This window comes from Bubalus kerabau, chromosome 21 (genome assembly GCF_029407905.1).
Source record: "Bubalus kerabau isolate K-KA32 ecotype Philippines breed swamp buffalo chromosome 21, PCC_UOA_SB_1v2, whole genome shotgun sequence".
Taxonomy (NCBI): Eukaryota; Metazoa; Chordata; class Mammalia; order Artiodactyla; family Bovidae; genus Bubalus; species Bubalus kerabau.
The window spans coordinates 10244773-10271840 of NC_073644.1; the positions used below are offsets into that span (position 1 = coordinate 10244773).

Genomic DNA, 27068 nt, shown 5'->3' on the forward strand with positions numbered 1-27068 from the left:
GGGATCTTCCTGACCCTAGGATCAAACCCATGTCTCTTACGTCTCCTCCATTGGCAGACGGTTCTTCACTAGTGAAACCTATGGAGTGATAGTTGCTCAGTCATGCCTGACTCTTTATAATCCCATGGACTGTAGCCTGCCACACTCCTCTGTCCATGGACTTCTCCAGGCAAGATTACTGGAGTGGGTTGCCATTTCCTTCTCCAGTGAAACCTATTAGAGGTTGTTTATTTTTAATTATAATACAAGGCACTGAAAAGATTTCAAATGTTTTCACATAATTTTCCAAGAAATGATCAACACTGGTATACTGTCCCACATCTATGCCTTCTAGATACTTTATTATCTGATGGGGACGAGTTAGCCAGGTAATCTCACTGTTCTACAAAATAAATAAATAAATCTAATCATGCCTACAGTAGGTAATCCTACCTGATTACCTCATAAAATAGAATGTGAAAGATGTACATTAAAATGTGCTTAATTAAAAGTGATCATATTTAACACACAGCTAACATCCTTATGGCAGAAAGTGAAGAGGAACTAAAACCCCTCCTGATGAACGTGAAAGTGGAGAGTGAAAAAGTTGGCTTAAAGCTCAACATTCAGAATACTAAGATCATGGCATCCAGTCCCATCACTTCATGGAAATAGATGGGGAAACAGTGGAAACAGTGTCAGACTTTATTTTTGGGGGCTCCAAAATCACTGCAGATGGTGACTGCAGCCATGAAATTAAAAGACGCTTACTCCTCGGAAGGAAAGTTATGACCAACCTAGATAGCATATTCAAAAGCAGAGACATTACTTTGCCAACAAAGGCCCGTCTAGTCAAGACTATGGTTTTTCCTGTGGTCATGTATGGATGTGAGAGTTGGACTGTGAAGAAGGCTGAGCGCCGAAGAATTGATGCTTTTGAACTGTGGTGTTGGAGAAGACTCTTGCAGAAGACTGCAAGGAGATCCAACCAGTCCATTCTGAAGGAGATCAGCCCTGGGATTTCTTTGGAAGGAATGATGCTAAAGCTGAAACTCCAGTACTTCGGCCACCTCATGCGAAGAGTTGACTCATTGGAAAAGACTCTGATGCTGGGAGGGATTGGGGGCAGGAGGAGAAGGGGACGACAGAGGATGAGATGGCTGGATGGCATCACTGACTCGATGGACGTGAGTTTGAGTGGACTCCGGGAGTTGGTGATGGACAGGGAGGCCTGGCGTGCTGCGATTCATGGGGTCGCAAAGAGTCGGACACAACTGAGTGACTGAACTGAACTGATTCATGGGAAAGTGCTCACATTTTTATACATATTGAACTATTTTGATTTCATTAGCACATTTTTTGGTTCATTAACATAGTGAAACATTAGGTACCACCTTCCCCTCTGTAAGCAAGAAGGGGCAGGTCCTATTGGAACAGACTCCTGTCTTCCCACCGTGGAGTAGCCATGTGACCCCGCTGGACGTATCTGAGAATTTTATTATTCTGGCCACAGAGATTGGTTCAAGAAGGAATATATGATCCAGTTTAAGCAATTTGGAGTCTTGGCTAGCATCTCTCTGCTGTACCTGAGAGGAAAGAAACACCTTTTCTCCACTGATTACAAAACTATAACAATGTGTCTCGAGGGCTACCAGCAATCAGGCCCCTCATCATATGGAAAGCTTGAGAACAGAGCTGACAGCCAGAGACGACAGGCAAAATGAAAAGGTCAGGATGGCATGGAATCCCTGGTTCGAGTTCTGGGAGCGAGCCACCCACCAAACCATGAAGTTATCATCTATGGTTTGGGGGAGTAAAGGCATTGCCTATTTAAAGATGGAATAAACCATCTTCAGTTCCTTGATAATCACCTCCCTCAAGATTACATTAGGTCTTACTGAACCCTACCTTTCTATGACAACTCATCTCACTTATAATTACTTTTGCAGTTTGGACACATAATAGAAGCTCAAGAAATACTTTCGGAATCAATGAGTGAACCAATGACTAAAGAAATTCATTAGCAGTGGAACACGAAAAGTGTGAAAGTGTTAGTTGCTCAGTTGTGTCCGACTCTTTGCAACCCCATAGACTATAGCCCACCAGGCTCCTCTGTCCACAGAATTCTCCAGGCAAGAATAGTGGGGTGTTTAGCCATTCCCTTCTCCAGGGGATCTTCCTGACCCAGGGATTGAAGCTGCATCTCCTGCATTCTAGGCAGGTTCTTTACCTCTAAGCCACGGGGGAGCCCATAAAGCAGGTATAAATTGTTATTTCCCAGAAATGTGGAGGGGAATATCCCTTAGATTGATCACAGCATTTATCATATGAACAGGTGGTACATTTTTCTACCCATTTAAGTCCAGGCAGAGAAGCTAAAGACAGGGTTTAAGTATAGCTAGAACTTCTTCTGTAAAGAAGTTCTTGCTCAGGGTGTGGAAAGAGAATTGGCTGAGCACGGGTAAAGGAAATGAAAAAGGTGGACAACCAAGGCTACTAGTACAATAGGGCAATGTCATTATTTATTAGCAAAAAAAAAAAAAAAAAAAACAGAATTAACGCTTTTCTTTATGCACCAAACATGTGGAGAAGTCCTCCCAAGAGTTCATCTTCACTGAATCTTGTTCCTATGTTAGTATATTAGGTAGTTAAAAGAAAACTTGATGAGGCCGTACAAAGGACAGCAGTGGTCACCTCCCCCAGTAATAGAAGATAAAGTCCCCCAGATACACCACCAGCCAGGCCTCTGTCACAGAGTTTTTCTGCCATGGCTTAGACAAGAGTATTTTTTGTTTAAGCGACAGAGTAATCCCCTAGAGAAGATAGTAGGTCATTCATTTACTTATGCTACAGTTCTTTCCCAGACAATCACAGATAGAAATGCTCCAAATAATAGAAAGCCCTGAAGAAAGGAAGGAAGTATATCCTACTGGCTTCGAACATAGATTTTCGGAGCCAGACCGTGTGACTTTAAAACTGGTGTTTTTGGTGTTTTGTTTTTTTTTTTTTGGTATGTGTGTGTGGCTATGGGAAGGTTCACCTCTGTGCTTCACTTTCATTTTTGATAACCCTCAGGTGTCTGCCTTGCATAGGGCCTAGGAAATGCGAAATAAACGTCAAGCATTAGAAGTATTAGGTATTAGAAGTATGACTTAGCGGACACGACTTAGTGACTGAACAACACTGAAGCCCAATTCATTTGCTATTATAATTGAGAAATGGTGTAAAATCCAGCTCTCGTTTCATCCACTGATTCCATTAACTGCATTCTGGGAGAACTCCCATTTTTTCTTTTTTGCAGAGTAATGGATTCTTCTGCCTTTAAAGATATATCAATGCATCTATTGATGTTCTAGGCAAGTGTCACACCCCATAGTCACAGTTAGGCTTGTAATTCTCAGTCAGTGCCAAATGGGGCTAACGATTTGCCAGCCACAAGAAAAAAGGTGCCAAAGACTACAGTGAGAAACGGGCTGCAGTAAAGCCCATTTAGGTGAGCAGGAGGCTTCACAGTACACTTCTCAGCGGAGAGGACCAGAGACTCTGCGTCCTGAAGCTGTTAGACGTGCACTGGGGACAGAGGACGGATTATTTACACAAGGAGGAGAAGTTCTCTTTAATGAGACTCTAGGATGGAATCCCATATACTTTAAGAGAACATTTTATGGGCTTCCCAGGTGGCACCAGTGGTAAAGAAAAAGAATCTGCCTGCCAGTGCAGGGGATGCAAGAGACAAAGCAAGGAGACGCAAGCCAATGGCAGGAGAAGCAAGGGTTCGATCTCTGGGTCGGGAAGAGCCTCTGGAGTGGGAAATGGCCACCCACTCCAGTATCCTTGCCTGGAAAATTCTATGGACAGAGGAGCTTAGCAAGCTACAGTCCATAGGGTTGCAGAGTCGGACACGACTGAGCACACACACACACGACTTATGACCTAAGGTGTTATCAAAATCTAGCGTGTATTAGACTTCCATAGGGTCGCAGAGAGTTGGACATGACTGAAGTGACTTAACACACACACATACATTAGACTTACAGAACAGAGACCAGAAAAGGCTAGCTTCCTAAAAGAATCTGTGCTTCCTAAAAACTTCCTTGGTGTGAAATCCATGGCTTGTGATCGGAGTCTCTTTCCAGCTTGAGATGTACCTTTATTTGCAAGCCAGTTACCAAGGACAGAATTTGACAGCCCCAAATGACCTCTACGCAAAGGCAACTGGCCCTGTTCATAAACCCTGTAAAAATATTGATAATCCCTGCTCTGGTCAGCCTCCCCTGAGCTTTTACAATCTGGAGGAGCCTCTCCTAAGAGGAGACTCCTCTAATTCTTCTGGAAGAGGTGGGAGGCTACCTGGTATGAAGTAGGGAAAATGCAATTCAAAACAAAACTCCAGGAGTCTAATGACTACAAATTCAGCTGTGCTCAGAAATGGATTTAATGTAGATGCCGCTGCTACTGGGCTCTTTGTCAGTGTCAGGCTCTGGTGCTATCAGGAGGCCCTGGATTCAGGGGAGGTAGCTTGGTGAAGGGGGATGGGCAAGGCAGATAAGGCAAAAACATCTATTCATAAGTCATGCAAAAACAGCAGGAAAAACAGAAGTCAAAAAATTTTAAGATGTTACAGGTTAGGAAGCCCTTAAAACTGGAAACTGGAATACAAATACACTAAAAGAATTAAAGGATTTTTTTTTAATGACGTTTAAATGAAACTAAAGAGTTGAAAAAAGATTGGAGATTAAAATAGCAGACAATAAGGACTAAATTCAAGTGAAATAAAAGTTAAAATATTTTTGATTCAGAAAAGTTGAAAAGCTTAAGTAAAACCTGTGGGGTTAAAAAAAAAAAGAAGAATTTAAAGATGAGGTGGCAGTGAGTTCTGTCTGCATGACCATCAAGTAGGAGCTTCATCTATATTATTTCATCTGATTGATGACTGTCATTTATCACTTTACAGATACTTCTGTCTCGGGTATTCTTTTGGAAAAGGTGTACGGATTCATTACATATTCTAATGTATTGTCTATAGATTATAAGATAAAGTCAAGCATGTATCTGCTGATACTTTTTAAGTTGACCTGTCTTTATACTTAGAAATGTCTCTTAATAGTAAGCTTCCCTGGTGGCTCAGATGGTGAAGAATCTGCCTGCAATGCAAGAGACCCATGTTCTTCTATCCGTGGCTCAGAAAGATCCCCTGGAGAAGGAAAGGGCAACCCACTCTAGCATTTTTGCCTGGAGAATCCCATGGATAAAGGAGACTGGCAGCTCCAGTCCAGGGGGTCGCAGAGTCAGATATGACTGAGCGACTCTCTCTACTGTAGTAACAGGTCTGCTGTTTGAATGAGAGTCTATGGGCTAGGCTGTTAAGCCTGTCAAGTCTAAACTTCTACATAGTTCTTGAGGCCTGACCATCTCTTTTCCTTAATTTCCCATTTCACTAGCACCACCATCAGCAAAGTCTGACACTGGAATCAGTGCTGTCAATTGATACCAGTTCTAGAAAATGTGGTTACAACAAGACATTATTTGCATTCTATGAAAGTCAAAATTTGTGATATATTCTCAACCAGGTCATTTAAAAATTTATCTTTCTATTAGCCAGGATAAAAGACCTGTTAAAACGTAACTGAACGACAAATTTTCAAGTGAACATTCAACCCGATATGGTGTTTTAAGAACTTCAAAACATATAAGGCAACTCAGTGGCTATTAGATATCATTGTCTATGAAAGGATTTTTAAGTAACTCCTACAGAAAGATCAGCTGATTCTACTGAATACCATGAAGTAATAAGGGGCATATTTTTTAAATGTCAAAATCCAAACATTTTTTATCATTTGGCCTAACATTCTGTTAAGAGAAGTTTTATTATTACTGTGTTCATTTTAATTAGTCTTTGTTTTGCAATGTTCTGCCAACTGGCTCCAGCCTTTGTGCTGAAGGCTTTAGGGTATTAGCAACACTGGCTGTCTCCCCGTCACCATTTCACTTTTCCTGTTTTACTAAAACTTGTTGGTCCCTACCTCCAGTCTCTGCCCAGTTTATGGGACATCCAGAAATAATCTAGTTAGCCCTATACTGATTACAAGTCAAACTCTGCATTTGATTATTAAATAGACCACAAGGCAGATCTTGTGAACGAAATTTTTATTTACATGTTGTATCTAGAAGCAGATACATAAATTCTTTATACGATTAATCTCCAAAAATGTGCAAGAAATTACTATAGTTTGTTTACAAACCAAAACACGTATTAAAATCAATGGACTTTGGATAATTCATTCTGTGGTGTTCTCAGTACAAATGGTACACACCTGATTCGAAACATACAGAAAAAGTGTAAACTACAGCAATCTGGATTGCAAGTATTAATTCCATGGCACTCTGACGACTAAAAAATTTCTTTAACCCAACATGTATACTTATTACAAAATTCTATAAGAATTTTTCATCATCTCTGGAAGTAGAGCTTGGATCACTTTTCAGAAACAGCAACTACACATTCGCCATGTTATGACTGATTAATAAAAAGGATGTTTATAAAAAATCTTTACAGGATTAAAAAAGTATTAAACCGAATTTGTGATTACTAGCGTACCAATACTTTGTTTTAGAATTTTAAAGTTACTTATGGAACTGGCAAGTGTTCCTTATTAGAGTTTTCAACGAAACTGTCTATTGCTGGTAGTGTGATTTCAAATTAAGACTTCACATTGGATGAAAAGCCATGAAGATTTAAAACGGATTATTTTGAATCATTCATAAAGCAAATCTCTCTCATATACAATGTGAACTGTACAATGATCAAAATTGGCATTTCTGAAAGCATTGTTAAGAAAGAGATTCGGACTGGTAGCACTAGCAGGGACACTGAATATAACCTACTGAAGATTTCAGTAACTTTTATCCTGTTTTAGTAATACTGGCTCAGAAATTATCCTGTATACTGTACTTGGGTTTTATTTCCTATATTCCAATGGTTTAGCCTTTTGGCACGATTTCTTTTAACAGCAAGATGGTTGCCCTGTGTAGCCGGTTTCCTTAAAAACTATTTTAAATTCTGTGATTGTTTCCTGTGACATTTTTTGACCTTCTAAAATTTTCAGATTATTGCACCAAAATGGGGCACAGTTTTCCTTAGAGAAAGGAGACTTCTTCAAGTACTTTCTATGCTTTCTTATTATTTGTAAAAAAAAATTTTTTAAAGCACAATAGTGTTCTAGGAAGCCTGGAAATATCTTCTGGCTTCCATCATGTTTCTGGGATGAGATATTTGATAAAAAGCAACTCTGATTCATTTCGTACGGCAGAAGGATACAGCTTTCCTGTGGTCTTTCTCTTGCCTTGAGCTCAGATTTTCAGAAGCAAACATTTAAGAAATCACTTACAAGCAGCACCCATGTCATCTAAGCCACCATTCAGCGGAATTCAGAAATTCACCCAAATGCTACCTGCACAAAAACTACAGGATCAAGACTTCTCTTTTTCTCCTTTCCACTTTTAACCAGACCGTTTTACTAGCCTATAAAGCCAATTGCTCACATTATGTTGTGCTGCCTCAGCCAAATGGTTCCCTAAACAAAAGCAAAAAACTTTGTGATATTCCTCTGTTTGTAAATGATTTCTTTGCAAACACTTTTATTTTTATTGATACACTATCAGACTCTAGAAATCTGAAATTGGATTAGAATAGGGCATTTTACTTAAAGGAATTTTATATTATGAACATACAGAAGCACACTACGAATTGGCTTTCTGAATTAGAACAGTATCAAGACTTGCCCTCCATAAAAACACAAAATACAATTTTCAAGACATTTATATGGAAATCAGGATGATCTTAACTTGAAACCAAATGGCTCAATCTTAAACACATGGTTATCATGAAGAAGGTGTGGGGAACAGGCTATGCCCACATAAGACAGGGTTCAGGGCAGTCCAAAGACCTCTGTGCACCACGGTCTCACAAAGAGTACATGTCAATGCTTCTAGAAACACGGAGAAGCCATCTCAACACTTATTATTAATACACAGTGACTCTGTGACAATACCTGCCATCTAATATAGATGCACAGGGACTTTTAACTCACCCTAGATATATTTTAAATTGTTTAAAAATAAATAGTTTTGCAAAAAAATAGTTTAAATGTCTTGCATTAATTTGATAACAAGTTTACAACTCTGTAATAGTTCTTAATCCAAATAGCTTATAATGAACACTTAAATTATATTATTACAGTATACTCCATATTCAATCTTATTAGGTGAAAACATATCAGAAAATGAAAGAGGAGTCTTTGCAACAAGGTACAATCAAACATTCCACCAAAATTAAGTACCTTTTCCCCTTTAAGTCAAATACCATAACACAGGTATTAATACACTGGGCCTTTTCTTGGTAATTCTCAGCTGACTCTTAAAAAAAAAAAAAAAAAAAAAAAAACAGAAAAAAAAATGGGGATACTGATATGTCTGGATGACAAAGCTATTAAATTTGACCTAAGACCTTTACTCTGTTTTTTTTAATGAGGATAAGAGATAGGAAAAGGAAGAAATGTCTTAAATTACATGTTTCATTGGAAGGGGAAACATTTCCTTTAAAGTTATGTAGCTAGAAACATCTTCTGGATGGAACAATTTCAAAACACTAAAGAATCTGCAGTGAATAAGCACTGCATTTCAAAATAACTAAAAAGTATTGGATATAACATACTACCCCCACCCCGCAAAGGACTGGATCAAAAGAAATGAAAAAACTAATGATGCTAATTTACTTAAGACTTAGCTAAATTAAAAATAGAAACCCTATGGATAAATGGCAGTATATATGGTAGGTAAATGCACACACCTGATTCGGTATTAACACTTTTGTTACACTGTACGCCACAATTTCCACAATTTTTAAACTAAAGTCACTGGGATTTTTTGGTTTTGTTGCTTTTCTTTTTTTTTTGGTGGGGGAAGGAAGTGTTAAATCTAGCACATTTTAATGGTGAATACATAAAAGAAAAATATAAACCCAACTTTAAAACATTTTCTTTCTCTTCAGATCAATTTAAAACTCTATATAGACTTTAATGTTGCAAGAGGATCTAGTCCATTTATGAAAAGCATTTCTACATCAAGTTCACCCAAGAAAATGTTGTCTAAGCTAAAGAAATCACAGATAAAACATTTTACCAGAGGAAAGTATAGATAACAAAAAATTGCTTATCACAGGAAACTAAGGTCATCTAATAATTTCTTTAATAGTTCTAGTTCCATAGGTCTTTATACGTTATGCCAATTTGTACCAGAGTTCAATGACAGAAAAGGCAACAATTTTTAAATTGGTGGTATACATTTCTTTACAACTTTTTAATGTAAGGCCATTTATTAAAAACAGACAAACCACAAGATGAAAATGAAGGCAACAGAAAAATCCAGCTTCTCAGAACCAAAAGACAGCACAACCTCAAACATAATTTAGAAACAAATGTGGCAGAAAGATATGTCGCAGACCTGCCTTCCATTACCCAAGGTTATGTCAGTTCACAATTCTAAATAAATCTTTGTAGAGCATGAAATTAAAAATCATTTTCAGTGTAGGTGTAAACTCTTGTGATTAATCACACAGCTATGCTGACTCAACACTATCTTTGAAGATGGGCCATTGAAAGAGAGACATAACAGGTTCATTCTGCAAGTTTCATTCAACTTTACTCAGGATTGGATACACATGAAATGTGCTTTTAATGCATAAAATCACAGTGGATAGCAGCAAAGGACTGGGGGTGGGTGGGTAAGGAGAATCTGATCATTCACATTGTGATTATTCTGCACGCTGATGGAAGAGACTTCACACCTCCTCAAACCTCCAGACTTCCCTTTTGTAAAGAACGAAAATGAACCCGACACCTCGCGGACGGTTCCCCACCCCTAAACGGACTGGACACTCTTTTACACATAAAACTGAAATAAAGAATATGGCAGCAAAAGATTCTGATGGCGATGAAGAGTCTGTAAACTGTATCTCAGTCTCTCTCTCTCTCTCACTCCCAAAGTGCACGATGCCGGGCTGCGGTCCTGTCAGTAGTGCTTCTCCTGTAGGTAATCCTTCATTTTGTTGGGCAGGGGCAGCTTCTGGATCAGGTCTATCCGGGTGTACTGGCGGATGACGAAGCGGCACAGGTACTGCAGCGAGCGCACCTGCATGAAGCGCGACACTGGGTTGGTGAGCCGCACCGGGTAGGTGGCGGAGCCCGGCAGGCGCGAGCGCGAGTAGCAGAAGGCGCCGTTCTCTGAGTCCCTGATGGAGTGCTCGATGAGGTCCACAATGGACGTGTGCCCCTCTACGTCCGGCTGCTCGTAGAAGCTGAACCGGCCGTTCGAGTGCTCGATCCGGGTGTGCAGGGTCTTGCCGTGCGAGCGGAAGCTCAGGCTGAGCAGGTAGCGGTCGTCCGAGCTGTCCCGCACCAGGAAAGAGCCGTCGGGCACGTTGGCCAGCTTGCCCTCCGCCTCCCAGCGCGTGATGGGCCCCCAGTACCAGCCCTGCTTGGCCAGCTTCTTGAGCTCCTCCGTCAGGCTGGTCACCGCCAGGGGGCCGCTGCTCTGCACCGAGTCGTACACCCTGGCCACCCCGGGAGCCGAGGTGGGGTCAAAATTCAAGTGGCAGCGCACGCTGTCGGCCGCGTGGGCATCCGGGCCGGCCAGCCCGGCGAAGGTCCTTTGGCTCGGGTCGGTCTGCAGCGGAGGTAGCAGCGGGGAGAGGGGGGGCCCGTCGTCGGGGCCTGCCCGAGGGCTCGGCAGCACCCCCGCCGCGGGGCCCGCCAGCAGGCCGCCCACCGGCGGGTCGCCGAAGAGCTCGGGCGCTGGGCGCCCGGCGTCCTCGTCGCGGCGGGCGGGGCAGGGGCCCCCAGCGGACGGGGGCGGCGGGACGGCCGAGACCTCCATCGGGGAGGAGCCGTCCAAAGGCACGGTGTACGGGAGGTAGTCCTGAGGCAGCAGGCCCAGGACCACAGGCACGTGCTCGCCCAGACGCAGGCGCAGGTCCCCGGCCGCGGGCGCCGGGCTCCCGGGCGCGGCGGGTGGCTCCGGGCACGGGCAGGCGGGCTCGGCCGCCGGGCGGAGCTCGCCGAAGTCCTTGCGCACGCCGTTGAGAGCCGGGCCCGTGCCGGGCGAGTGCACCAGCGCCTTTACCCGCACCTCCATCCGGATGCACGTCTCCTCCGAGGCGGTGGGCCGCAGCGGCCAGGGCGTGGGGCTGTAGTGGTGGCTGCGCAGCGACGTGGAGCGCATGGGCCGCGGCGCCCGCGCGTCCTTAAACACCAGCGGCGCCGACGACGACGAGAAGGTGTCCTCATCCGCCGCGCCCCCCGCCGCCGCGCCACCCTTGCCCTTGGCCTTCTGCTTGGCGCTCAGCCGCCTCTTCAGCGTGCCCATGAGGCTCTCGCTCTTGGCCCGGTTCTTGCCGCCGCCTTTTTCGTCCTCGCCGTGCAGCTCGCAGCCGGCCATCTCCTTCCCGTAGCAGCTCCCGAACAAGGACTCCTCTTTGCCAAAGTCGCCGGCTAGTGCTGGCTGTTGTACGACCATGAATTCCGCGTCTTCTTTGCTCTTACTCAAATTGAAAGATTTCCGGAAGGTCTTAAGGCTGATCTTCTTCATTCTGACGAGCTACCTGATCCGAGGGGCTCAATTTCTCTCGGGGAGATTATCCGCGAACATCTGGGCAGGCTGCAGGCGAGGCTGCATCCATGCGTTTTTCCAGCTTCATTCCCCTCTAGAGTCACTGTCTAAAAAAAAAAAAAAAAAAAATTTAAAAGGTCACATTAAATAATGTCTCCACAAGTCTTAGTTTTAATTCTTCAGCTTCTGAACAAGGATGCCTAAGTATAAGAAGGTAAGCTCCATTTGGACAGATTTTTTTTCCCCGTTTCACGCGGCACAGTAGATCACTGCCTATTTGACCAACATGTGATAATGCTTCAGGAACAAACCCTAATCCTTTTCTCCCTGCACCTCGCTTTGATTTAACCCTAATTATGGTCCACGTGCCTGTCCTTCCTGAGTCAGTCGCCCTTTTCACAATGACCCACACCGTCCCAGCCACCAGCCTGTGTCCTGCAGACAGCCAACACTCAGCAAACAAGGCACCACGTCCATAACAAGCCCAACCGATTCTTGAACAACCTAGGTGTATTTTTAAATCTTTAAACAGCTGTAAAAATGAATTAAAGGAAGTCCATAATCTGTGACAAGTTATCTGGGGAAAGCCTAGACATGCCCTCCATAGCCACGAGTCTACTGAGAACAGGGTCTGTCCACCTGCATGATCCCAGAGCCTGGCCAGCCCAGACCTCCCAAGACAGGCACTTTCACCTGCAGGGGACACCAGTAACAACAAGTACAGTTCTTCACAGTAGGAGAAACTGCATTATTAGTCTTAACAGGCAGAAAATGGTGATGTGAAAACTAATAAAAACCTCCCTGTGTTAAGTGATCATTTTCTGGCTCACTAGCAACAAATCCAATTTTGTCCACCAAAAAAACCGACCATCAATTTACAGAGATTAAGAAAACTTAATTACCAATATCCATAAAACTAGAGGCCGTGAATACAAGGAGAAAACAAACATGTTTAGCCCCCAAAACAGGAATGCTGTAAAGAAAGTACCGTTTATAATAATAACTGAAAATCAGCAAATTCTTGATAAACTAGATCAATGGCTCAGTATCCAAAATGGATTATGTCTGGTGTGTCTGGAGTGTTACCCCAATATCTCCCAAACCCAAGCAGGTAAACCCACTACACTTAAAGCTTGACCTAGTGGGTCAGGCCCCATCGGCTTTCTATGAATGGTATAAAATGTTAGTTCAGCCCTCTATTATTAAAAAAAAGCAAATCAAAACTACAACGAGGTACCAGGTCAAACTCCTCAGACTGGCCATCATTAAAACCTCTACAAATAACAGGTGCTAGAGAGGATGTGCGGAGAAGGCAATGGCACCCCACTCCAGTATTCTTGCCTGGAAAATCCTATGGACGGAGGAGCCTGGTAGGCTGCAGTCCATGGGGTCGCTAAGAGTCCGATATGACTGAGCGACTTCACTTTCACTTTTCACTTTCATGCATTGGAGAAGGAACTGGTAACCCACTCCAGTGTTCTTGCCTGGAGAATCCCAGGGACGGGGGAACCTGGTGGGCTGCTGTCTTGGGGGTCGCACAGAGTCGGACACGACTGAAGCGACTTAGCAGCAGCAGCAGCAGCAGCAGCAGAGAGGATGCGAAGAAAAGGGAACCCTCTCCTACACCACTGGTGGGAATGCAAATTGGTACAGCCACTATGGAAAACAGTATGGAGGTTCCTTAGAAAACTAAAAATAGAATTACCATATGATCCAGCAATCCCACTCCTGGGCACATATCCAGAGAAAACTCTAATTCAAAAAGATACACGCACCCCTATGTTTATAGCAGCACTATTCATAACAGCCAAGACATAGAAATAACCTAAATGTTCATCAACAGATGAATGGATGAAGAAGATGAGGTTTATAAACACAATGGAATACTACTCAGCCATTAAAGAAGAAAAAAATAACACCATTTTTGGCAACATGAATGCAACTGGAGATTATCATACTAAGTGAAGTAAATCAGAAGTAGAAAGACAAATACCGTATGATATCACGCATACATGGAATCTAAAATATGACAGAAATGAACCTATCTGTGGAACAGAAAGACTCACAGACACAGAGAACAGACCTGTGGTTGCCTGTGGATGGAGGGTGGGGAGGCACAGACTGGGAGGCTGGAGTTGGCAGATGTCAACCGTTACATACATAACGGATAAACAAGGCCCTACTGTGTAGCACAGAGCACAGGGAACCAGTCAATATCCTCTGCCAAGCCATAATGGAAAACTGACTCATTTGAAAAACAGATGAACCGTTTCTGAATAAAATGTAAGATATTAAAATGTTAAAAACAATCGCCTGGAGTCATTTGGAGTGCTCAGGGAGGGCTATCCAAGCTTCCCCAGCAGGCCATGTTGCCTCTAAAATTTTCTAACAATGGATGGGCAGGGAGAGCTCGAGTTCAACATATAAGCACTGGAGAGACTCAAATGTGAGTCAATTGCATATAGAGGTTTTATTCACAGCTAACTTCCATTTGCAAGTAATTCTTCATAAGGTCCCAATTTTGTGACATAATTTTAGTGACATTAAGTAACATTCAGCCTCAGTTCTGGCAGGAAACAGCTGCAGTTGCAACCCTTCTAGGTCCACCAGTTACGGACATACTAATCACTAGAAATGGGTGTGTGCAGACACAGTTAATGATCGAGGAACACACACAGACTCGTCCCAGGGCTGGAGGGAAAACACCCACGGCACGTGCCACATGCTGTAAGTCCAAGCTTCAGAGATGAATAAGGAGGTTAAGTCCTGAAAAGCAAGTCCAGAAGATGAAGAAAGATCCAGAACACGATGCAGAAAGAAGGCCTGACTAGGAGAGAATCTGCGGCAGGATCTGGACTGCCTGATCCTGCCTACAGGCACTCCGGTCTCCCCCATATCCTGCCTGCCCCGCTGCAAGACGACAACAACCTGAAACAGCTTCTCAGCTCCCTCAGTGAAGGACAACAGGGGCTGAGGCTCCTGTCCTCACCCCGTTCCTCCCGGGCTCTCTTCACTCGCCTCCCGGTGCTCTGAGAACACTGTAAACACGCTGCCACTGAGGGTCTGGGAGCTGGCTGCAAACGTCATACAACCACCCCCTGCCCCCAGCTTCGGTCAAGTCTTCCCGATGTCACTGTCTCGATGAGACCTGCCCTGATCATGCCATTCAGGCTACACCACAAACGTTCTTACCCAGGACAACAGAAGTGTCTTGCTTTAACAGGCTCTCTGTCACCCTCGCCTCTTCCACTCACTGATGTGTCCCAGGCATCCAGGACTGTGGCAGGGGCCCAGGAGGTATGGTGATCAGACACCCCACCCACCTCCACTTCCCTCACACCTCACCTCAAGAGGTAATTCATCATCATAGGGAAAGGTTACACAGCTCCTTAACACAGTCAATAAAGTTCTACACAGTTTGGCTGTCCTGGGTGATTTCTGCTCCATTCATATTCACCATATTCTCACTCAACACAGAACTTTTTAACATACTGCTCCTTGGACCTGAACTGTTTGTGTTTTCCTTCTCCTCTTTGACTGATTCCTTTGAACCTCAGCTCATCTGTCAATTCCTCAGGGAATATAAACTGCTCTTCCTGATTAGGTGAAATCCTCCAATTAGGGGATCTGAGGACACTGCACACCTCTCCAGCTTCGAATTTCCATCTGGGATGTATGCTTACATCCATTTGTATAATTACTTGATTAATACCTATGACCCCAGAAGGCTATAACTGACACAAAAGCAGAGACTAGTGTCCATTTTTTCCTCAGTGTGTTATCCCAGCACCCATCATGGATCTGGCCCAAAGAAGGCACGCCACAGATAACTGCTGAATAAACAACAAAGTAAAATGAGTGAGAGCCCTCAAAGGAAAGGTCCACAGTGACAGACGACTTGATGCTGATGTATTCAACTGCCTCAGCAGCAGAATCAGTAACTGACTCGGATGTGCGGATGTGCAAGTATCGTTTTTAACTCTGGTCTGGCTTCTCTCGGAGCTCAGATGGTAAAGAATCTGCCTGCAGTGTAGGAAACCCGGGTTCGATCCCTGGGTCAGGAAGTTCCCCTAGAGAAGGAAATGGCAACCCACTCCAGTATCCCTGCCTGGAAAATCCCATGGACAGAAGAGCCTGGTGGGCTGCGGTCCATGGGGTCACAAACAGTCGGGTACAACTGAGCAACTAACGCTAACCACCAGGTCTGTGGTTCAAATGTCTCTGCTTCCCACTGTTGCATCCATTTCACTGAAAACAAGACTGATAACTACAGTAAAATTACTTGGTAATTATCCACTTGATGACAATTCCTTTTTTCAACTATAAATCCATATGCAACTTAATAACAACATTCAATAAACAAAATTCAATCCTAAACATGAGAAACTACACAAAGTTCTATCAGGCCATATGGTCTTTTATCTTTTCCTTTCATTTTCTAGGCAAAGATTACTCTGGAATTTTTAAGAGTATCTGTTTTTCTGTTTGCACTTCCAAAAATATATGCCATCTTTTTATAGGACTACCATCTGTCTCATCATGCCTAAGTAAATGTTCTGAATTAGTTTCACTGCTTTTCTAATTGTAAAATTTTAAGTTTACACATGTATTGGCTTGGCCAAAAAGTTCACTCGGGTTTTCCCATAAGTGCTCTCAAGAAAACCTGAACAAACTTTTTGGCCAACCCAAAATGTGAATAAAGGTTCACATTGAAAATGTGCATAAAGGTTCAAGGGGAAGTTTTAGATGTGAATACGCCACCCAGGCAGAAGATAACATCTTCAAATAATTTCACAGTCTCTTTTTAAAGAAATGAGTGGTGGTAGTCATGCTTGGCATTTTAACACCTAATGAAAAAACTTTTAAAAGACAACATCAAAACAACTACCTAAACCTTCAACGAACACAACAGCTTTATTACTGTCAATTTTTACAAGTAAGGAAACTAGAGAGATAATATTTGCCCCAACAGATTAGATAACATGCCTCTAGGAAAAACAGCAGATGCAGACCTTAAAGCCAGCTGCTGGCGCCAAAACACACACTTTCCCCTCTGGCAGCGGCCCTGCTGGTCGTGCTAGCGCTTAAGTCAGTGGTTCCCAAACTTTCGGGTCTTGGGACCTCTCTGCCCTCTTAAACATTACTGAAGATTACAAAAAGCTCTTGTCTATGAAGGTTATACAGAAATCATTTCTTAATAGTCAGTTGCTCTGGGAAATCTGAAAGCTTTTTTTTAACCCTATTACATTCAATTCCTATTAGAAATTAAAACTGAGATTTAAAAATATTAATTCATTTAAAATGACAATGTACTCATTACACGATAACATAAACCACTTTTCAAGAAAAATAGATACGTTTTCCCAAAGAACTAAAATTCAGAGAGAAGAGGCACTGTTTTACATGATTGTAAATCTTTTCCTGTCTGACTTTATTAAGACAACTGGACTCTCATTGGTGTTTGCATTGAATGTGTTACAATATGTTGTCTTAAATTAGAAGAAGAAAACCCAATCTCTGATAGAAGCAGAACTGGAAAGGCAGGGTACTTTAATAACCTTCCGTGTAACTGTGGGTGGTCTTCTTGTGCTAACAGAACAAAGTCAAGGGATAGTTTCTTAAAAGTCAGTATTGCTGAGAAATCTACAGCCATATCACTTTTTTTACTCTATTACATTTAAATCTATTGGTCTAGGTTACACTTTGAATGAATCTTTTATACATTCCCAAGTTCTTAACATCATGTATTAGTTATTTCATCATACAATATGAAAAAATTACTATCACCACTGATATAATAAGCAAAGTCTTTAAGTATTGCGAAGCTGCGAAGCCAAGAGTGGTAGGTAGAAGAAGTTCTGCAGTTGATTTTTGCTTGACAGCTTGAATTTAACGTGGGCAACAACACTGTCAGTGAAGTGAAAGGCTGTACTTTGACCATTTATGAGAAACCGTCTACTAAACACTCAAGATGATTAAGCATATCTGTCGATTGTTCTTTTAGGTAAAAGCAGCGCATCATGACAAAGCAGCTAGTTAAGCCAATTGCTCACACACGGCTTCCCTGTGGACACCTTCTCTAGTAGGCGGTAAAAGTGTTTTCTACACACTTCCAATTCATCATAAGCATTTTAAAAAGATGTGTACTCAGGGTCAAAATTTGATAAAATTAATAATTTTTATAGCTACATCAATGACATTCTTAAATGTAACTGGAATCTTCTTACCACAAGTGCTTGGAGGTGAAGAACATATGGCCATCATGAAAGTTTAATACTATCACAGTTGGTGCCCCAGCCTTGTTTGTGAACAGGCACCATCATTTTTATTCACGGCACTTTTGCACCCTCAGCAGAAATGGCAAAAACAGTGGAAAAGGCAAATAATGTTTTAGCATTATGATGAAAGGAGATCCACAGACCATATTTTGAGGATTGATAAGTTAAAACTATCTGTGAAGACAGTTTAAAAGAGAAAGACTTTAAATGTAGGCAAAGCATCCACATAAAAAGTCTGCAAGACAGGAGGCTGGTTCACCGTTGTAAATGTCTCTCTGCAGGTCAACACCCAGCCGGTGTTCCCGCATGCTATGGCTCATGCCCGTCCAGGTCAGTGCTCCCACTCCCTGCTCCTGAATCTGTCAGCTCACTACCTGTCATCACCTTTATCTAAAAAAAGGGAAAATAAACACCAGATACTAAAGCCTTTCCATGAAGGGAGAAACAGAAATGAGAGAAAGGAACAGACCAATAAAAAAGAAAAGAAGGGTAATGGCCAATGTAAATGAGATGCCATGGAATTTAGGGCCCAGTGCTTGTTGCAACAATAAATATGAAGGGGATACACCCAACTATAAGAAGAAAACGACTTTCAGAGCTGCTTTTTAAAACTCCAGTCATGTTATATTTTTTTATCGGTTGCATTATATCTGCTCATTTACTGCTTTACATCTGGAGCACTATCACTTGGTCACTAGTTGGACCCCAATACCTGAAAAACTTCGTGGGCACTGCTGACAGTCATCCAAACTTTACTAAACTTAAGACTCTTTTTTTTTTTAAAGTTCTTTTTATTAAAAAAAAAAAAAAAGTTAATTGATTTGTAAACACTAAATAAATGCAGACAGCTAAAATGTTTTTCTGTGGAATTAGATGTAAACAAAACCACTCTAAAGAACTATGAAAACAGTACCTTAAAAAAAAAAAAAGAAAAAAAATCTAGGCCTTTGTATGAAGACTGCTTTGCAAATGTGATTAACTTCTAATTTTACTTAAAAGTTAAGTGCCAAACTGGAAAATCATAGATGACGCATTATGTAAAGCCAGAGATGACATAATTCAAACCAACTTTAGTCACTGAATATTTAAAGAAAGACATTGGTCCTACACTTGGAAACAAAGAGTGCATATTTACTTCTTTTAATTTAAAATAAAATGTTTAAAAGTACAAGAGTACATGCTTTCAGGCAGTTTTTCAATGAACTAGTAAATATCAATACTAATTATTTTCGGAAAAGATCCTCTAACAGAAAAGAACTTTTGAAAAAAGGCATATGGTAATAACAACTGGCTGTGAGTATCAGGAAAAAGGGGAAAATGGATTTACACAAAATAGAAATGCAAAGAGCTGCTGCTGCTGCTAAGTCGCTTCAGTCGTGTCCGACTCTGTGCAACCCCATAGATGGCAGCCCACCAGGCTCCCCCGTCCCTGGGATTCTCCAGGCAAGAACGCTGGAGTAGGTTGCCATTTCCTTCTCCAATGTGTGAAAGTGAAGTCACTCAGTCGTGTTAGACTCTTAGCGACCCCATGAACTGCAGCCCACCAGGCTCCTCCGTCCATGGGATTTTCCAGGCAGGAGTACTGGAGTAGGTTGCCATTGCCTTCTCCGAATGGAAAGAGCAGTTAACAATAAATCTATATGAAATCAAAATATGTAAAAGTATGTGGAGATGCTATGAAAATTAAGCTGAAACTCAGATGAAATGGAAAATTTTATGGCTAATATATATTATTATACCAAAATTCTATCAGAGGAGGCAGGAACCCAAAAGAGGCTGACAGCTGTGAAAGAACTTGAGCGAGTGCCCATGAACCACCAAGGCCTTCTCTTCCCGAGGAGAAAAAGTGGCGAGTCAGTGACGACATACGTCCAATATTCCAATACTAAACCATGTCCAATACTCACTAAACTACTTCAGGGCAGAGAGGGAAAAGAATGGCTCCCAAATTTATTTTTGAAGTCAAAAGAACATTGATACCATAACTGGACTAAGACAACAACAACAAAAAAAACCAAACAACACCCAAAACACCAAATCTAACTTATGAATACCAAAATAGAACTCTTAAATATCAGCAAACATTGAGAGTGGTGGGGGGAAACAACTCAATACGATACATCTGAGGTTTGCTGGTATGACTGTGTATTTGTAAATCTACTAATATAATCTACCATAGATCAAGAAGAAATATTATGATCACAGCTGTAAATAACAAGAAAGATTTGAAAAAAATAACATTAATTCTTGATTCACCTCAAAAGTAGTCTTTGCAGAATAGAAACAGATGGACATTTAACACAATAACTATAACAAAATTATGAACCATAATGAATAAATGCTGACAGGCGACAACAAGGACGCCAATTATCAATACTATTAATTAGCATTATTTTAACTGAGTAGCCAGTTAATCTGTCAACAGTAAGAAGCATAAATATTGGAAAGGAGGAAACAAGTTGTCATTATTTACAAATGACATGATTGAATGAATACTTGGAAACACAACAGATGCAGCTGAAAAACTATTGCGGGGGGAAGAAAATTCAGTCAAGTAACTACTTAAAAAATGTATACATAAAAATCAGTAGTAATTCTATATTTTTTAAAAAGCTGATAAGAAAATATAATAAAAGACTAGATTCTACTTATAATGGTTTTTAAAAGATGGAGGGTCAGGATGGGGAACACATGTACACCCATGGGAAAAAAAAAAGATGAAATTAATTTTTTAAATGTCCCAAACTTTATGAAAAAAATTCTCAAACTCCTCAGAAGGGACCATAAAAGACCTAAAGACACATTATGTTCTTCAATAAAACAGTTAAATCCTGTCAAAATACTAGGTTCAAGACCCCATGAAAACATCAATGATGTTTTTGCAAGAAACCTGACAAGATGATGTTGAGCTCAGATGCACAAATGATGAAAAGAGAACCAAGACAGATGCTACAGGACAAATGAAAGGGATGAGCTGCACAGGATCACCATGCACTGCTGGGGCTCAGACCCGACGGAGGACTGCCAAGTCAAGAGACAGACACGGCACACGGAAGGATTTGGTGACAAGGAGGACAGCTTGAACTACTGGACGGAAGGCGGGCTACTAAGAAAGCGATGAGAGAAGGCTGGAAAACCACTTGAGCATGGTGGGGAAAGCAAGACTTTGACTTCATTCCTTATGCAACTATAAATCTCAGAAGGATCAGATTTGCAAACAAAACAGATAAATGAATGAAAGTTGAAAGAACCCTTAAAAAACTTAAGACGGCAAGTTTCTATGCATAACATAAAACCCTGACTCCATAAAGGAAAAGATCAACAAACATTAACAATGAAAATGTACGGCACAAATAAACCCAAAAAACAAGCTGGAGGAAAACTGCGAACACATATGTTGCTGTCATTTAGTCTCTAAGTCATACCTGACTTTTTTGTGACCTCCGTGGACTGGAGGCCACCAGGCTCCTCTGTCCATGGGATTTCCCAGGCAAGAATACTGGAGTGGGTTGCCATTCCCTTCTCCAGGGGATCTTCCTGACCCAGGGATCAAACCTGAGTTGGCAGGCAGGTTTTTGGGTTTTTTTCTTTATAAAACACACTAAGCTATCAGAGAAGCCTGTAAACACACGTGACCAAGGATGAATTTCTGTCACATAGACCATGCTCTTAGCAATCAGCAAGACAAAGGTATACAGTTCTAGAAGCAAATGAGCAAAATATAAATGAAAATGAAAAATTGACACAGAAAGGACAGAAGGAAAGTAAAAAAACAAGCAAGAGAGAAATCAAGCAAGCAAGAGAAGGAGACAAATTCAAGTGGCCAGTTAACACCCTAGAAGATTCTCAACTCATCTACCACAAAGACATTAAACGAATTTGGGCAAGATGGAACTCTACTGATACACTGAGATTGTGGTGGTAGCTACATGACTGAATGTATTTGTATAAACTCAACAGATTGTACACTATAAAGGATGAGTTTCACTGTATGTAAACTATTAAAGAGATGGGAATACCAAACCACCTTACCTGCCTCCTGAGAAATCTTCATGCAGGTCAAGAAGCAACAATTAGAACTGGACATGGAACAACGGACTGGTTCCAAATCAGAAAAAGACTACGTCAAGGCTGCATCTTGTCACCCTGCTTATTTAACTTATAATGCAGAGTACATCATGCGAAATACTGGGCTGGATGAAGCACATGCTGAAATCAAGACTGCTGGGAGAAATATCAATAACCTCAGATAGGCAGATGATGCCACCCTTATGGCAGAAAGTGAAGAAGAACTAAAGAGCCTCTTGATGAAAGTTAAAGAGGAGAGTGAAAAAGCTGGCTTAAAACTCAACATTCCAAAAACGAAGATCACAGCATCCAGTCCCATCACTTCATGGCAAATAAGATGGGGAAATAGTAAGAGACTTTATTTTCTTGGGCTCCAAAATCACTGCAGATGGTGACTGAAGCCATGAAATTAAAAGACACTTGGCTCCTTGAAAGAAAAGCTATGACCAACCTAGACAGGATATTAAAAAAGTAAAGACATTACTTTGCCAACAAAGGTCCATCTAGTCAAGGCTATGGTTTTTCCAGTAGTCATGTATGGATGTAAGAGTTGGACTATGAAGAAAGCTGAGCATAGAAGAATTGATGCTTTTGAACTGTGGTGCTGGAGACGACTCTTGAGAGTTCTTGGACAGCAAGGAGAAAAACCAGTCAGTCCTAAAAGAAATCAGTCCTGAATATGCATTGGAAGGACAGATGCTGAAGCTCCAATACTTTGGCTACCTGATGTGAAGAACTGACTCATTTGAAAAGACCCTGATGCTGGGAAAGACTGAGGGCAGGAGTAGAAGGGGATGACTGAGGATGAGATGGTCGGATGGCATCACCAACTCGATGGATATGAGTTTGAGCAAGCTCTGGGAGTTGGTGATGGACAGGGAAGCCTGGCATGCTGCAGTCCATAGGGTCGCAGAGTCGGACTGATTGAAACTGTATGCTAACTTTAAAAATTCACTAACAAGAAAATTCAAAACAAAACAAGATAATATCCTTCACTGGTGAGTTTGAAAAAACTAAATAAAAAACAACGCTGGCAAGGGTATGGGGAACTGCTGCTGCTAAGTCACTTCAATCATGTCCGACTCTGTGCGACCCCATAGACGGCAACCTACCAGGCTCCCCCATCCCTGGGCTTCTCCAGGCAAGAACACTAGAGTGGGTTGCCATTTCCTTCTCCAATGCATGAAAGTGAAAAGTGAAAGGAAGTCGCTCAGTCATGTCTGACTCTAAGCGACCCCATGGACTGCAGCCTACCAGGCTCCTCCGCCCATGGGGTTTTCCAGGCAAAAGTACTGGAGTGGGGTGCCATTGCCTTCTCCATGGGGAACTAGCCCTGACCATTAACTAACTGCTCAAGTGTAAACTGGTACAACTTGTGGAGGATTACTTGAAAATATTTATCAAAATTGTAGAATTCACATATGCTTGAGCCAAGTAATTATGCTATTAGGAATTTGTCTTTTAGATATATATACATGCCAAAAACAGGGACATATGGAAAATGATGTGCTGAAGAGAATTAAAAAAAAAACAAAAACAAAAACAGGAACTAATACTACTTCATCATTTGCCTAGTAATGACCTACATGTGGGCGTGCTTAGTCGCTTCAGTCATGTCTGACTCTGTGACCCCATGAACCATGGCCTGCCAGGCTCCTGTGTCCATGGGATTCTTCAAGTGAGAATACTGGAGTGGGTTTCCATTTCCATCTCCAATGACCTACTATTAGCAAATATAGGCCACATATTGGCCTTATGTGCCGAGCCTTGGAATATACTGCATCTCATTTAATCCTCATAACCCAGTGAGTTTAGTTCTAGGCATAAGGAGTACCGAGTCTGACACAGCAGGAAGCACTCACCTGGAGCTAGACTGCTCCGGGTCCCCTGCATCCCAGCTCCAACTTCATCAGCTGTGTCATCTTAGAGGTATCGGTGTCCATCACACAAGTTAGCGGTGAGGTTTCAAAGTGCTCATAAATGTGATGTCCTTAAAAATGCCGCCCACAGATTAAGCTACACAGGTGCTTGAGGCTAAAGGCGGCAAGACCAAGAGTAACGCCCGCTCGGCACGAGTGGGGAAGCTGAGGCAGGAATCACAGCACTGGCCTCCGATCACACCGATTCTGCAGGATGATCCACTTAATCTAAACTTCGCGAGACTTCTGCTGCATAATGCATTCTGGTCAAAATGTAGAATGGATCTGGATATCAGGGAGCAACAGTGAAAACACATGTCAAAAGCTAGTGAACTGGCACAGTAAGTTATAGTCCATCCACATGATGGGGTATTATATGCATAAAGAAAGGGGTCCAGGAGACACTGGAAAAGGCAAGCTACAAAAGAAAAGGCAAATATGATCCCATGTGTGTATTTATATGGCTAAATATATACAGTAAAAGTCTCCGGGTATCAGTGACCACACATCCAGAGGCGGAGGACACGGGATCAGGAAGCCACACCTGCAAGGAGACGTACGTCTCCCACAGAGGACCTTGCAGGGACCATTGAGCAGGTTTTACTTTACACAGAGCCACCACCAGTCCCCCCTCCCCTCGGGCTAGGTAAACAAGTGTCTGTCTGTGTGTTTTCGCCACCTGGGGTCACAAAAGCAGGACGCTGATGCCCTCGGGGTCAAAGGTCTCAACAGCTTTCCTGAATCACCCATCTCTGTGGACCCTCTTGAACTGCTTCCAATCCTCCCCAGCTTCCAAACTCCTGATGTACCTGCCCCCCGACCCCAGGCCTGGCCTGGTCTCGCCCCCGGTACCTCAGTCTTCCGCTTCCCACTGAGACTCACCCGGGCCTCCACTCCTATAAACACCCGACCGAGGAAAGCCCTGGCGCCTAACAACCCCAGGACCTGAGCTCACCCCGGACAAGGCCTCCTCACCACTCACTACCGTTCTGTAAGCTCCTTAACTGCACTCACCTCTTTGCCTCCCTCTCCTACGGTATTATCACTCCAGCTCACACACATGTCTTCACACTGATAAAACACTGCACTTCCTCCACCAGTGTGAGGAGAGAGCTGCAAACCAGAGTTGGAAGATAAAGTCCTGACCCTCCAGGGCCTTCAATCCTAGTGCTGAATGTAAGTAAGCAAACATGTGCAGAAGGATTGTAAAAGACACACATTTACAGCCCAAATGACGCTCTCATCCTTGAGAGGAGAGACCTTGCTCACTCCAGGAGGCAGAGGCTTCTTGTCACCCACTGTGATCACTTCTGCTGGTAGACTTACTTCCACCGCCACTGCAACCACCAACCCCAGGGGGATTACTGTGCATAAAAAAAATGCACACTAATCTTCCTGAATCCTCACAATAACCCTATTTTCAAGGTTCCAGCTTTACTTCTATTTTATAGAAGAGTAAACTAAACCTTAGAATGTTTAACAGTTGGCCTGAAGTTGCAAAGGAATTTGCCAAGCGACAGACACAAGAGCTGACCGTTGGCAGTTTCCGATGACATGTCATTTTATCTGACTGCGTTAACCCTGTATGGAGCTGGGAGGACAAAGCCTTGTGGTTCTGAGCAAGACTCTGCAGTCACCACTGCCTAATGACCCTGGGCACTATGCCTCAGTTTCCTCATCTGAAAATGAGAATTTAAAAGTATGTACCAAGGGGGATCCACTTCTGGCATGATGGAAAGGGAGACTGATAAATCTTCTCTGTAAAAAGCAGAGGAAAACTCTACAAAAACTATAAAGTTTTTTCTCTGTAAAAACTATAAAGCTGGGCCAAACTGTCAAGAGCAACCATTTCAGCACTTCAGAGATAAACTAACTGCATACAACCGAGAACTTACTCATAAAAACCACTAAGCACTGGGATTTCATGAAAATTAAAAATTTCCGTGCTCCAAAATGCATCATTAAGAGAAAAGAGAAGCTACAGATTGGGAGGAAATACTTGCTTACTGTGTGTCTGACAAAGGATTTGTAGCCACAACAAATATATAAAGAACTCTTAAAACTGAATGATAAAACAACCTGTTCTTAAGTGGGCAAAAGATTTAAATAAGACCTTTTACCAAAGACATACAAATGGCTAGTAAGCACATGAAAACGTGCTGGACACTACTGGTGGTGAGGAAAATGTAAGTGAAAACCTCAATGGGGGACCACAACCCACCCCAAGACGGGCAAGACCTAGAGTCAGCAAGAAGGGAGAGAAAGTGGAACCCTCCCACATTGCTGGTGGCAACGTAAAATGGGCTGGCTTTTAAACATTCTTCTTTTTTTCCTTATTATATGGAAAATGATTAAAATGCATAACTAGATGTGCACACCACAAAGACTTATGACAAGGCGGGTGCATTTCAGACCCCCAGGAATCACCCCGTGTCAGTTTATACAGATCGTCTCCTTTCTTTTTTCTACACTGTATAGCACTTGTGTCTTGACCTTCTCCTCTTCTTGTGGTGTCCTGAGGAGCTGAAGCTTCTCAACGTATTTCAGTCGAATCTGTAAGTTTTCTTTTATTGTCCGCTGCTTCTATTGTCTTAAGAAACACTTTCAACACAGAAAGCATGGTATCTCCTGTTATTTCCTATAGAAAAGTATTAAACGGTTTGCCTCTCACAGGTAAGTCCTTGGTTAATACTTGGTTAGTACTGACTCATGTGTGAGGAAGGGATTAATTCATATTTTTGCACAGGGATAACCAATTGGCTCGACATATTCAGAGAAAAATATTGACCCTCTAAGAATCCAAAGAAATGCAAATTAAAATAGCAGTGATTTTTCACAAGCCAAATCAGCAAAGATTCTTCTAAATAATGATATTCATTAGTTGAAAACATCTTAATATAGTTGTAAAACATCACTTGGATATACGCAACTCTTAAAAAACATACTCTTTGACCCAATAATGCTATTTTTATAAATCCTGAATATGAAAACAAAGCATAATAACATCCCCTGCATTTATAATGTAGTGAAAAGATAAATTTAAATTTAAAAAATCAGAAACATTCTAATTTCCAACATTATGAGAACTGTAAACAAAATTCTTGCACATCTACACAATAGAACTTTAGGGAACCACTAAAACTGATATTTATACAGAGTT

General features: G+C 42.1%; 1 protein-coding gene across 3 annotated transcripts in view; it reads right to left on the minus strand.

Annotated features, from left to right (window-relative positions):
- Nucleotides 1-6111: 6111 nt before the first annotated feature.
- The window catches only part of SOCS6 (suppressor of cytokine signaling 6), a 33456-nt gene continuing 12499 nt past the window's right edge, over nucleotides 6112-27068 (minus strand). For 2 of the 3 annotated variants that reach the window (XM_055558894.1, XM_055558892.1), the window contains one exon: nucleotides 6112-11750. In XM_055558894.1, the coding sequence (XP_055414869.1) occupies nucleotides 10048-11622 (1575 nt within the window). In that variant the 5' untranslated portion in view covers nucleotides 11623-11750 and the 3' untranslated portion in view covers nucleotides 6112-10047. Of the gene's footprint in view, nucleotides 11751-23851; nucleotides 24194-27068 lie in introns of all 3 variants that reach the window. The other variant, XM_055558893.1, reaches the window with a different exon arrangement.